The sequence below is a fragment of the Macaca thibetana genome, chromosome 2, assembly GCF_024542745.1.
Source record: "Macaca thibetana thibetana isolate TM-01 chromosome 2, ASM2454274v1, whole genome shotgun sequence".
NCBI lineage: Eukaryota > Metazoa > Chordata > Mammalia > Primates > Cercopithecidae > Macaca > Macaca thibetana.
In genome coordinates, this window is record NC_065579.1 from 140,093,975 (window position 1) to 140,107,018 (window position 13,044).

The 13,044-nt window shown below is 50.8% G+C and overlaps 2 protein-coding genes across 10 annotated transcripts in view; both read right to left on the reverse strand.

Annotated features, from left to right (window-relative positions):
* The window catches only part of SEC13 (SEC13 homolog, nuclear pore and COPII coat complex component), a 534,021-nt gene that overhangs the window by 148,220 nt on the left and 372,757 nt on the right, over positions 1-13,044 (reverse strand). The gene's annotated exons all lie outside the window — the stretch shown is intronic.
* ATP2B2 (ATPase plasma membrane Ca2+ transporting 2) overlaps positions 1-13,044 on the reverse strand; it is a 189,041-nt gene that overhangs the window by 124,854 nt on the left and 51,143 nt on the right. For all 9 annotated transcript variants that reach the window (XM_050781438.1, XM_050781437.1, XM_050781435.1 and 6 more), the window contains exon 2: positions 6,681-7,198. In XM_050781438.1, coding sequence (XP_050637395.1) covers positions 6,681-6,879 — 199 coding nt within the window. In that variant the 5' untranslated portion in view covers positions 6,880-7,198. The remainder of the gene's footprint in view (positions 1-6,680; positions 7,199-13,044) is intronic.

The following is a 13,044-nucleotide window of genomic DNA, read 5'->3' on the forward strand; positions in this document are numbered from 1 at the left end:
CATATGCATTGCTCAAGCCCATTGATCTACCAAACAAGCTGCTTTTCTCTTCTTCACTATTTAAAACCCAAAGTCTCCCCTGAAGCCACACAGAGAGTTCCCAGCAGAGAATAATAACAGTAATGCTGAAATAACACCTACCATGTGCCAGGCACTAAGTGCTTTACACATATTACTTTAATGCTTACAGCGACCCTATGAAAGAGGCACTGCTATGATCTCATGTTACAGATAAAGAAACTGAGGCACAGTTACATAACTGGTCCAACGTCCCACAGCTGGATAAGAAGTGGCGCCAGGATTTGCACCATGATACCAAGTTGGCCTCTTCCCCACTGGGACACTAGTCATAGACCCAGTCAGCCTGGACAGTCCCAGCTCATGCCTAGCACCCTGGTGTAATTACTAATGGTGCCGTGGTTTGGCTGGTAGAATATTTAACCATGTTATATTTCAGATAGTTCTGAATCCTACCTTCTCTCCTCAGCTGTCTCCTCAATTCTGTTTTCTCCCCATCTAGGCCATGCTCTCCTCAAGAGTAGGGAACGTTTCTGCTCTTCCTGCCCAGCCCACAGTAGGGACCTTCCATGCTGAAGTGGGTCCACAGCCTCTCCTCCATTTTCCTTCTCTCTTCCAATCTCCTTGGGGTGTTGGTGGACTGACCCTCGTGCTCTGGTTGAGCATGTGACCAGGTCTGACCTATCAGCCTACTTCATCTTTAAGCTGCAGTGATTGGCTCAGGAGTGGCCACATGACTATAAGTGGCCCAATGAGAGCATAGTCTGGGATTTTAAAGTGGGCTGGGCATACCAGGAAAGGCCAGGCTGCCCTGTTGGCTGGGAAGGGAGGATGTTAACCTGAAACTGCTGGAGCCGCCGTGTGCTGCGACCCGCCGGAAAATGAAGCCAATACAGAGGATAGCAGAAGTGAAAGTAGGAGAGGGAAGGATAGAGTCCTCTTGACAGCATTTGAGGCCCTGGAGCCAGCCGTGCCGGAGGCCAGACCTATCCCTGGAGTTTTCAGTTGCACAAACCAGAAAACTCCTTTTGTGCATAAGCCAGTTCGAGATGGGTTTCTGTCGGATGGAGCCCCCGTGGATAAAAATGCTCAGCAAATACTGGGCCTAGATTCATCTGTAGAAAACTTTCAAAGCACTTTCAACTCACTGTCTGCAAAAGGCAGAGAATGGAAGTAGTACAGTTCCCATTTCACAGATGAGAAAACTGAGGTTGTGGGAGACTAAGTATCTTGCCTGAGGTTTCCCACATACTTGGTGACACAGGCGAGGCTGGGGCACCTCACCAGTCGTCATGTCTTTCCCTCCACTCCTGCATTTATTTGAGAAGGCAGCTGTGTTTCCTCAGCCTCTTGCATACTCAGGAGTTTTTCCTCCTCTAGGCCTCATACCTGACAGAGTCCTGGGCCTTAGAAGGGAGCATGGGCCGCTTCCCATGAAAGCCCTGGTGCGGGGCTGCAAGGCTTTCCCACTCATCTCTGGCCAGGCAGTGAATTCCCCATGCGGACTCCGTGTCTGGGCAGCCCCCACGCATGACCCTGCCCAGGCTTCCGCCGTGTCTGTGGCTGCCCTGGCTTCCCTGTTGACCTCTCGGGGTCTCAGTGATCCTTGGGTTGACGGAACACAGAGAGAACTAGAACGTGGTAACAACACACGAAGACCCCTGGCCCTGCCTCCACATCCTCCTGCTACTCAGCTAGCGGCAGCCCCATGGACGTTCTCGTTCAATATCATATTCACATGCAGCACAAAGCACCCGCCATCTCCCATGATCTGCTCTCTTGTTTTGCCTCGGCCCTGCTCTCTCCTACACTTGGGCAGGCTGTGGGATTCATACAAAATTAACCGGAGGTTCCGTTTCACAGCACTCTGCAGTATCCAGTTCCCACTCCACCCTGCTGCCGCCCCATCTTTGTCCCCCTTATCAACCCCGCCAGGAAACATGCTACGTGGCAAACACCCAACAGCAACCTATCATCGTCACCCTTTCTGACAACCCGAGGTGGGTGCAGGTGTCAGGAAGTGAGCAATGAGGGATGTGTGTGCAATGGCTCAGGGCAGCGCAACGCTGGGCTCAGGGAACTGGAGCCATCTGCTCCATGGGTGACACAGGGTGTCCTGTGGCTGTCCCCAAGCCTGCAGCCTTCTGTCCCATGAAAGGAGGGGCACTGGGACATCCTCTGCCTCTTCTTTCTTCCTCCTTTTCTTCTTTCCATAAATATTTCTTGAGCTCCCAGGCAATGCATCAAGTGTTAGAGACATGGTGGAGAATGACACAGAGCTCCTGCCTCTAGGCCTCCCGGACCACCTGGCATTAGCCACCCATCTTTCCACCTCCTCTGATGGCATGTTAACTCTGCATTGGACACAGCCACTGTCTTATCTGACTGCCTAATTCTTTCAAGGGGATGGGGCCCATGCATGCTGTTTTTAAAAGAAACACTGGAGTATAATAACAATGATAATAAACACCACTCTGTTGGTGTCTAGGGTCTGCCTTGCACAGTGGCTTATCTAATTTAATCCTCACACTATTTGCATGAGGTGGGTACTGTTATTACCCTCACTTCACAAATAAGTCAATTGAGGTTCAGAGGTTAAATTGAACTCTCCCAGTGTCTCTTGAAGAGAAAGACACTCAGGAATGGAACTCAGATTTCTGGGATTTTAATGTCCTTGGCTGGAACAGTGTGGAAAGAAAGGGAACAGTAGAGGTAAGAAGATAAAGGCGTTAATCAGAATGGAAGAGAACCAACAGTGGACGAGGAAAGGAGTGGAGCTTAGATGCGAGTAGAGGCTGCCCTTGGCCTCACAGCCTCATGGGGGGGCCAGTTTACCCAACAGGTGTCACCAAAGTTGGGTCTCCAGGTGGGACATCCAGTACTGCCGGGCTGTGGGAGCTAAGCCACACCCTGAGCTGGTTGCCAGTGGTGCCCTGGGTGAGCACTGATTCCCTGTGGCCTCAAACCCCATTTGTCACTTTCAGAGATCTTTTTGCCTAAAATTAGCTGGACTTGAATGGGAAGGCTAATTTATGTGTGGCCTGGAGCGTTTCCTGCAGTGTGACTCAGAGGCCAGCTCCCTGCTCACGTCAGCAGATTAGGGGTAGGGGGTGTTGGGAATGGTCAACCTGAGTCCCTGTGTCTGGAGCTGGCACAGCCCAGACCACAGAGCTTTTAAACTGGGGCTGGGGCGGTGCCAAGGATTTCTCTAAATCAGAAGATGGCCAAGCAGGATGGGACAGATGCTCCATATGAGGCAGTAAAGGAAGTGTCCTTTGGCCCCACACTATTCAGGCCTTGTCCTACAGTGGACGCCAGACGACTGTTCCCAGGTGACTGTGCTTGGCTCAGGTCTGAGCATGGGGCTGAGTTCAAAGCTTGCTCTGACATGAACTGTGGCAGTGACCTCGAGCCTTCATATCCTCCTCCATAAAACGGGGTAACAGCACCTGTTTCTAGGAACACGTGTCATACAGATGCATAACAGCCTTGTACAAAATGTTTCTCAGGTGCGGACATTGGCCACCATTCCACCCTTTCCGGAGAATGTGCCCGCTTTTTCCCGAGTGATGATACTCATCATGAAAACAATGACAAGAGCTGACATTTACTGAGCACTTTGATGCTGGGCACTTGACCTGATTTTATTCAATATTCACAGCCTATTTGATTGGTGGGGAAATGGAGGTGTTTAGTCGCTGGGGCTCAATCCTACCACACAGAACTACCCGTGTGTCAGGACTGTTCTAAGCTACTTCATTTTGTCCTCCCCCAGCCCTGTGAGGTAGTCACTATTACTGTCCCTGAGTTACAGATGAGGAAATGGGGGCACAAAGAGTTTGAGTAACTTAAGAGTCCCACAGCAGGCAAATGGCAAAGCTGAGATTTGAACCCGGGATGCCCAAGTTTGGGTCTGTGGCATTATGCTCTTCTGCCCCTCCCCAAATTTCTTCCAGTCCTGTACCTCCCAGGCCCCTGGGAGATGCTTCTAGGGACCAATGTGGCAGGAGCTCCAGGGAATGCTATGATGGGCTTTTCTTCTTCTCAGAGATCTTGCCCATCAGAGATCTCATTTGGTTCTCATGAATGATCAGGAGACCAAGGCTCAGAGAGGTCAGACAAAAAGGCCCAAAGGCACATGGCTGGCAGGCGGCACAGCAATAGAGATGTCATTATTGTTTCCATTTTACAGATGAGAAAACAGAGTTCTTTACTTTTCACTTAAAGCCTCACTTCTTGCAGCATACCAGTTATTCTGTGGAATTCCCTCTAAGAAACGCTGCTGTAGGCCATACTACATGCTTTCCCTTCTCTTTCCTCCATAACCAAGTCCAAACACCTCCCACTCCACGAAGCCTTCCCTGACCTTCACTGCCCAGCAGCCTCACCAGTGGTGAGTCCTGGAGTCCTTACTGCACTTAGTCTTCATTATCTGCAGTTTGGGCTGCTTAGCTGTCTGAGAGCTCCCCCACCTTAGGCTGGGACTTAGTAGCTGTGTCTCAGGGTTTTACTGGGTCCTCTTCTGTGCCAGGCACCAGGTTGGGCACGGGATATACAGAGAGAGCAAATAGGGTTCTTGCCTCAGCTAGGCAATGCTCCCTCTAGCAGTACAGAGTAGGCTCCCAGGAACCAGCCAGAAATGGCCCTGTAAGGGTGCTGGAACTTGGCCATGTGCTGCTCAACTTCCCAGCTCTGGGGAGCCTTGCTGGTGGGAGGGGTAGGTGGTTTTCTTAACTAGGGTTCACAACACTGCTTTGGGGGGGTCTGGAAACCCACAAATAGTGTGAGCCATACCTGTTGCATATGGTTGGCTGATTTTCCAAGAGAGGGGCCACAGTGCCCATCAGTTTCTCCCCAGGGACTGGGGCTGAGAGACATGTAAGAATTCCTGATTCAAGGCAACCTCCCAGTCCCCAATCAACAGGCAAAGAACAACCCTGCCTGCCAGCAGTCCTCATGTACCAACCTGATGGTGGAGGGGAGCACGGACCATTCTGCCAGGAACAAGTGGCCACAAGAGGCTGGGAGCCAGAAGTCTCCAAGCAAAGCCTATGCCCATCTTAGGGCCACAAGCAGCCGTTTTTAAGCCCCGTGCTAGAACCATACTATGAGGAAAGGTTACTTTCTCTATTCCCACCCTCCCCGCCAAAACAAAACAAATAGCATCCAGTGAGAAAAGGTGTTTCTAAACTTCTGCCTGGGCCCAGGCCGTGGGCAAAATGTCAGTGAGAATAGTCAATATGGGAAGAAGAACCAGTTTTAGCTTCTTTCTGACCCAGGAGAGCAGACAAAGAGAGACACAGACAGCTGGGAGTTGCTGAGTGTAGTGGAGTGTAGGCACACATGACCCCTGGACTGCCAGGCAAGCCCTGGTGGGACCCAGCAGCCCCTGCCGGAAATGCTTCCAGGCTAGAGTCCAGCAGGGCCCAGGGCTCAGAGGACTGGATAGAGGAGACAGGCTCCTCTTCTGTCAAAGAGGATAACAGTTCCGATGCTGCCTGCCTCCCAGGTGGTGGTCGATATCTGGGGAAGGACCTGACATCCACTTCTTAGAATAATCATGGCTGCCACTTTGAGCACCTACTGTATGCTCAGCCATGCACTAGGCATTGTCAGGTAGGCATTGGTCCATTTTCCAGGAGAAGAAAACTGAGGCTCAGTGCAGTTTTGCACAAACTTGCAGGGTTGGGAGTGTCAGTGCAGAGCCTCACACGCATGCCTGTAGGGTTAATGTAGGGAATGCTTCCTTTCCATGGTGAGCTGAGGGTAACTTGTGGCAGGTAACCCAAACCAAGAGCTCTGGTCCCCAAGTTGGGCTGACTTCTCTTGTCTCTGTTTTGGGGCAGAGGACCTAGCTTTGGTCCCTTCCAGAAGAGCCCCCAGGAGCTGAAACACACTCTCTCTAAAGATCCCAGGCCTGCTCAAGTTGGCAGTTGCAAGAAAGCCCCACTGCACCCTCAGGGCAGGACACACAACGCCATCTGTCACCCTTCCCATCACAGCCATCTTCCTACTGCTTTGTCTGCCCAGCAACTCTAGAGCCATGATGCCCCAGAGCCCCAGCGATCCCCAACCAGAGTCTGGATTTGAGAGACAGACTTGATTCTAGCCCAGTGTCAGGGGATTGACTGCAAGTTGGTGGTGCTACAGTTCCACACTCAAGCCCACACTAGGGAATTTCTGGGGCCTGGGGAAGGAAGGACCAGGCCTGCACGCTTGGAACCCCAAATCCAACCACTGTGGGATAACTGGGGAAAGCAGAAGCCCCTCCTGGGCTTGGATGCAGGTTCCATGTTGGTTCTACCCAGTGGCCCTTCTGCCTCTGCCTCAGAGACTGGTGCCTCCCATATTAACAGAATGTTGAACTCGTCACTCTGCGGCTGTGGGGCCCCTTGTCTCCAGAACACAGTCTTGACCCAGCTCTCTTCCTGCCGTTCTCTCTGACGGTGGCTTGGGTCACACCCAACCAGTGATGAAGCCCTGTTCCTCAGCCTATTCAGAGGGGCTGACACTCAGCTAGAATGCACTACAATGGCCATTCTGGCATTTCAGTCTTTTTCTGACACATCCCTGCTGTTACGTATTATGAATATGGCCCCTGTGGCCAATTCAGATGGTGGCTACCTAGGCTGCAGCGCTAGGTTCAAGTCTCAAACACTTACCTTCAACAGGTGAGGTTTTGAGGCGCCGGCAGATGGCTTCGGTGTCCCCATAAGTCTCCTTGATCTTGACCACAGCCTCAGTGCCCCGCAGCTCCATGAGGGAGCGGAGCTCCTCCATTGTGCACCCAAATTCACCCCCATGGCTCGACTCATTTCTTTGGTTTTTGGAGTAAAAGTCGCTGTTGGTCATGTCACCCATGTTTGCTGCGGTCCCTGCTCAGGCTGGGCCCGAGGGTCAGCGCTGGACAAGAGGCTGCTGGGTGATGGCTGCTTGTGGCTGTCCTCAGCACACCCTCACTGGTCAGCTGTGGCACCAGGTGGCCGACTCCGGGTCCCAGGGGGTGGGGGTGGCCGAGGCGGGCTGGTGACAGTGGTGATGAGCTCCAAGGGGTGTCTCCCGGTGTGGGACGAGGTCCAGGGGCCAGAGGGGCTCAGGGCTGTAGACCCAGGAGTCTCCATTCATTAGGGCCCATGCTGCTCCCTGGAGCTGGCATCTACATGGTCAGGGGTGGTGGCTCCTGTGGGATAAGTACAGAGTGAGTGACAAAGGCCAGGCACTGGAGGCCACATGGGCTAGGTGCTCAGGAAGGCCCCAGGCACACACACAGCAACCCAAACAACACTGACTACACACACGCACCCTAACACACCAGCTCACACTGTAAATCTAATGGTACTAGCACCAACCCAGGCACTCCACGATATGCCACCCTCAAGGCATAGCCCCATAACACACTCTAACTCCCTATTTGTGAACTGTGCTGTGGAACACACTGGCTTCACAGCACACACCCTGTGTGTACACACATCCCCCAACACATACCTTCTGGCATGTCCTTGTGCCCTGCGCCACTGCCACACACACATCAACACCCAGGCCTCATGCACCAGCTTTGAGCCATACAACTTAACCTCCCCACCCTTTTCCCTCAAGAATTGCTGTGCTCACAGGCCCTCTGAGCACACCCAGACTCCATTTCCCTCTTTCTCTCACTATCCTCAACATGTTTACACATGCTCCATGTCCACACAATCTGGGATACACTCCCCCAAATGCACAGTTCCCAGGTTCCCCGCCACCCCACAAATCCTCCCCCCACCCATGCCACCTGTGTCCACCAATATACTCTTCTCCCACATGTCTCCCCACTCAGGTCTCACAGGCATGGGGATGGGAGAAAGCCCTCCACCTACACCCACAGGCCCCCACTGTATTAATCGAGGCCTTCAGCCTGGCCGGAGAAGCCAGCTCATGCATATTCACAAGAATTCATTGAGCCCAGAGCTTGGTCCCAGTATGAGTTCAGGTCCATGGAGCCCTCACCTGGCGCGGGGAGGAGGTCCCTATAGACCAGCACCACGGACAGCGGCCGCCCGTCCCTCTCTGGAGCCCAGGAGGAGGTGGGAGCTCCGGCTTCTCCCTGCCCGCCCGGCCACCCTTGCAGGATTGCGGCATCTGTGGGGCTGCCAGGAGAGAATCCAATCCGCCCCGACACCCAACACCGGAGGCCGAGGCCCCAGCAAGCGTTGGGTGACAAAGGGCCCCAGCTGAGCTCGGCTGGGCCTGGCACAGGGACCGGCCCCACCCAGCAGTCATGGACAGCTGGCCATCCTGGGCCCAGGACAGTGAGGGGAAGGGGTAAGGGAAGGAAGGCAGGACTGACCCCCCTCCCAAGCTCCAACTCCTCCCCTGCCTTATCTCTATCTTAATCTTTCATCTTTCACACATTTTAGAGCTTGAGGCATTCTAGGGCTAAGTCACTTTCCCAGCGAGGAACTTGAAGCTCAGAGTCAGAGAGGGAAAAGCACTCTTCCAGAGCCACACGGACTGAGAGTGCTGAGGAGCGCAGAAGGAAATGGTCTCCCGGCTCACAGCCCCGGGCTCCTCCCCTTCCCCTAGGGGGTGCTCCCGCGTTAGTCTCCCAAGAGCCCTGGTGGGAGGGAGGACTGTGCCAGGCAGTTGCTAAGAACACAGTATACTGGCATCGGAGCGATTTGGGTTCAAATCCTGGCTGTGGGACCCTGGGCAATTTCCTTCAGTTTTTGGAGTCCTGGTTCACTCATCTGTAAATTGCGGACAAAACAGTCACTCTTCCTTACCCCCACCCCTGACTACTTCCCAATTTACTGAGAACTAATTATAAACCGTATTCAAATCCAGTGTGTTTCTGGATTTGAGGCTTTCCAGTCTTGGGTCACGGGGTGCTGGAGCCACAGGAGAAACCTTAAATGTCTTCTACAAGGGACACTTTTACTCAGGGATGTAGTAGGAAGATTGTTTTTACACTGGGACCAACAGGTCTCTTACAGAATAGAACATAAAATGGATATGATGCCTCAAGAAGAGACGCAGAGACACAGAGACACAAGACACCGAAGAAACTGCATGCTTGGTGCTCCCACCTACAATACTCAAGAGAGGCCATGTTCCTTGGCCATGGATGGAACACACACCATCCATAGAATCCATGAGTTTTGACCCCAACAATATATTCCTCAGAGGAGCAGGAGAGGTAGGGACCAAGAATGTGAATAAAAAAACCAATACTCCCCTGCCATTTCTTAAGCATCTACTATGTACCAGGCACTGTGGGATGAGTTCTGTATCATCCATCCAAGGTAAATTCTATGAGAGTTGACTAGAAAAACACTTGACTCCTTGTAGCTACCTAGTAAACAAATGTTAATGAATAAATGAATGAATGAAAAGCAAACAAGACACTATCTCATTCTCTACAACCCTGTGAAGTGGATACTATAATTATCTCCATTTTATAGACCAAGAAAATGAGGTTCAGAGGGGTGAAGTCACTTGTCCAAGGTCACACAGTGGGGAGGTGCCAGGGAGTGGAAGACCTTTTCAACCTTAGACCTTGGACTCTTGTCTACCACCCGATAAGAAGGGCCTGGTAGGGGCTTGGTCTAGGATGCTGAACCTCTCTGGGGAGAGTGTTGGCATTTGGGATTTGGGCCGAATGCTCTCCTCCCCCTGGTACAAGCTAGTACAGAGCCTCAACATGGCTCCCTCCCCAGTCTAGGGCCAGCCATAGGAGGCAAGGAGAGACCTCTGAGAACATGTGGGACCTTGTTCAGGGTTGGATGAGGCACTAGGTCCGTGCAGGGACTGGGCGGGAGCTTTTTCATTAAGCAGTGCTCTTCCTGCTGCCTGCTCAGTGTAAATGTGTTTGGTGTATGTTCAGGAAACTGCGTAGAGAAAATCCAAATGGCAGGAGTAAGACAAAGATAAAGTGAGGCAAATGGGCTACAGTTGGGGCAGAAGGAAGGAAGGAAGGAAATGAGGTCAGAGGTCCTTCAGGCCAGTGCAGTGGCTGGGGCTTCTAGGAGAGATGGGTCTCAGATGCTGGGGGAAGGTTGAACCCCACTGGAGGGGCAAGTGCCGGGGAGGTGATTTGACTAAGAACTTTCCAGAACAGGCTTTGCTTACTCAGGGACAAGAATTGAGATGAGGAGATGCAGAGATGCAGACCTTCTGTCCAGAAGGAATTTGGGACTGACCTGGAGCCCCAGGAGGCCTCAGTTCTTGGCGCTTAAGCAACAAGCCTGGATTGGGTGAAGGCAAAGCTGGTGAACATTTACCACCCCACACCTGCACTAAACTTACTGGCAGTAGAAATCACCTGTGATTCTGAGCTAGTCGCCTGGCTTCTGTGTCTTAGCTTCAGCGTCTATAATTTGGGGCTACTGATATTTGATAACATTGCCTGACGGGCACATGATAAGCATTTATTGAGCGCTTATTAGGTGCCAAGCACTCTCAGTGCTTTACAGAAACATCTATCTCAGAGACGGTGCAAGGCGTTATATGTAGGGCTCTGGAAACCACTAATTCTGAGTTCAAATTCTGACTCCTTCATCTCCCAGCTGAATGGGAAGGAAATTAACTTTGATTTAATTATCTTACAAAAAGCAGAGGGGAATAGGAGTATCTACCTCATAGATGTTATGAGGCTTAAATGAGTTATTTCATTTAAAATACTTAGAACCAAGTCCAGAACATAGTAAGCACTCAAATGATTGTGATTATTATTGTCAATCCATAAAACCACTTTATGAGATCTTATTATCTCTAGAACATATGAGGAAACTGAGGCCAAGAGAGATGAAGTAAATTGCTCAAGATCACATGATTAGTGAGTGGTGGATCTGGGATTTGAACCTAGGCAGTCTGGGTCGAGAGACACACTCCTAATCAGGATGCTTTTCTGCTTCCCCTGGTGAATCTCCCTTATGAGGTTCTTATGACACTTAAACGAAGTGCCATATGTGAATGAAAGTACTTTGCAATCCACAAGGGACTTTCTAAACCTGAGGTGCTGTTTTCTATCTGTGCCCGTGCTACCTGCGGCGTGGCTTACAGGCACTGATAATTACATCTCTGACAGTACAAGCAAGCTATGAGAATCGTTAGCAGCAATTATATCTGTGATCACAACAGTAGGCATGAGTTAATGGGCTACTGTTGATTTTAATGACTACTGTGATAAGATGAAAAATGATCTTCAACCATCTATCTACCCACTAACCCATCCATCCACCCACCCACCCATCCACCTGCCCACTCGCCCACCCTTCCATTCATTCATCCATCCATCCACCCATCTACCCACACATCCACTCATCCATCCATCCATCCACCTGCTCACTCACCCACCCTTCCATCCATTCATCCACCCACTCACCACCCAATGACCCATCTACCCATCCACTCATCAATCCATCCATCCATCCATCCATCCACCCATCCATCCATCCATCCACTTACCCATCCAACCATCCATTCAATGATTGTTTTGGGTACTACACAGTGCCAGGCACTGAACAATCCAGAGAGGATCCCTGTCCGCTATGAGCTCACAGTGAAGAAGAGAGACAACTAAATTAGTGATTTCTATGACTTGAAGGGTTTGCCATCATGGGGACCTGCAGGTGCTGTGGACGCACAAAGCAGGAAGACTTGACCTGGCCCAGGCTAACCAGGAATGCTTTTCCTCTCAGCTCCAAGTAGGAATTTTTTTTTCTTCAGGTAAAGAAGGACTTAATGAAAAGATAAAACATGAAGAAACTGAAATACACAACTGTCAGTAAAAGGTGCAGAAGGAACACAGTGTGAGCCAGTATAGAGGGATATAACTCTAGGATAACAAAATCAATAAAAAATCAGAACTCCATCCTTAAGGTGACTGATCTCATACTTCCTTCTCTACCTCTTATGATGTGGCTTGTTCCCTATCCTTGCTACATCTCATGGGTACAAACATGAGGTCACCCCTTATCTGGGCATTTCGTTTTTTCATTCCAAGCTGTAGAGCCCACTTTGGTGCTTGCTCTGACAGCGAGATTTGCTGGAAAAGTGTGACGTCCACCAGCACAAAAGCTACTTGTATGATATGATACAAATGATCTTTTCACAGATGGACAGAACTGAGTACCCTATACTTTGCATAGAATCCCTCAGATGCCTGACTTCCGCAGATGTGCCATGTGTCTGTTCAGAACACTTCACTAACTGGGCCTTTGCCTCCCTAACAGCTGCTGTCCTGTTCAGCTTCAGTGTCCCTTCCTTGGAAGCCTTTCCTGACCACCTAGACTGCATAAATGCTCCTGACCTCCAGGTGCCCCCTGGACTGTAGTACACTTCACACTGTATTGCTTGAACCTGCTTAACTGTTTTCTTTCCACAGGATTCTGAGAGCATCACGTGGGCAATTGCCATGTCTCTTCTGTACCTAGTGCAGTGTCTGGCATCCAGAAGGCACTCAATAAATATTTGGTGTTGAGTCTACTGTCTGTGGAAGGTGTGACTTTAGATAGGTCCTCAGACCTTAGTTTTCTCATCTGTAAGATGGGCTACTGATTCATGCCCTGCCTACCTTAAGAGTTTTCTGGGGGGTCAGGAAAGATAACAAAATCAGCAGTAATAGTTTTTCTTTGAGATGCATCTGCTGCCCTCCACTGCCCAGTTTCCCCTCTTTGTAATGCGGCATCAGTGTGAGGGTGAAGCTGAGACAGGTAGCTGTGCCCTCAGCCACAACCCCACCAGATTCTCAGATTCTTGCTCCCTCATCCAAATATCATGTGACCTACCACTCTTGGGCTGAGAGACTAAATGAACTGTGTGACCTTGGAGAAGTCATCTAACTTTGCTAGGCTTCCTCTGTAAAGTGGGGATGACCCTGTTTGTTTGACAGGCAAATGACTCAGTGAGAGCCAGCTCCTGGCCCAAAGCAGACAATGAAACATTGGCTTCCCTGCTCCCCTCCCCCTAGTTATTAGCAAATGTTCCTCTCTTATGGTTGCAATAAGGTTCACTTGCCGTCAGCTCTCAACACTGCACAGGTGAGCA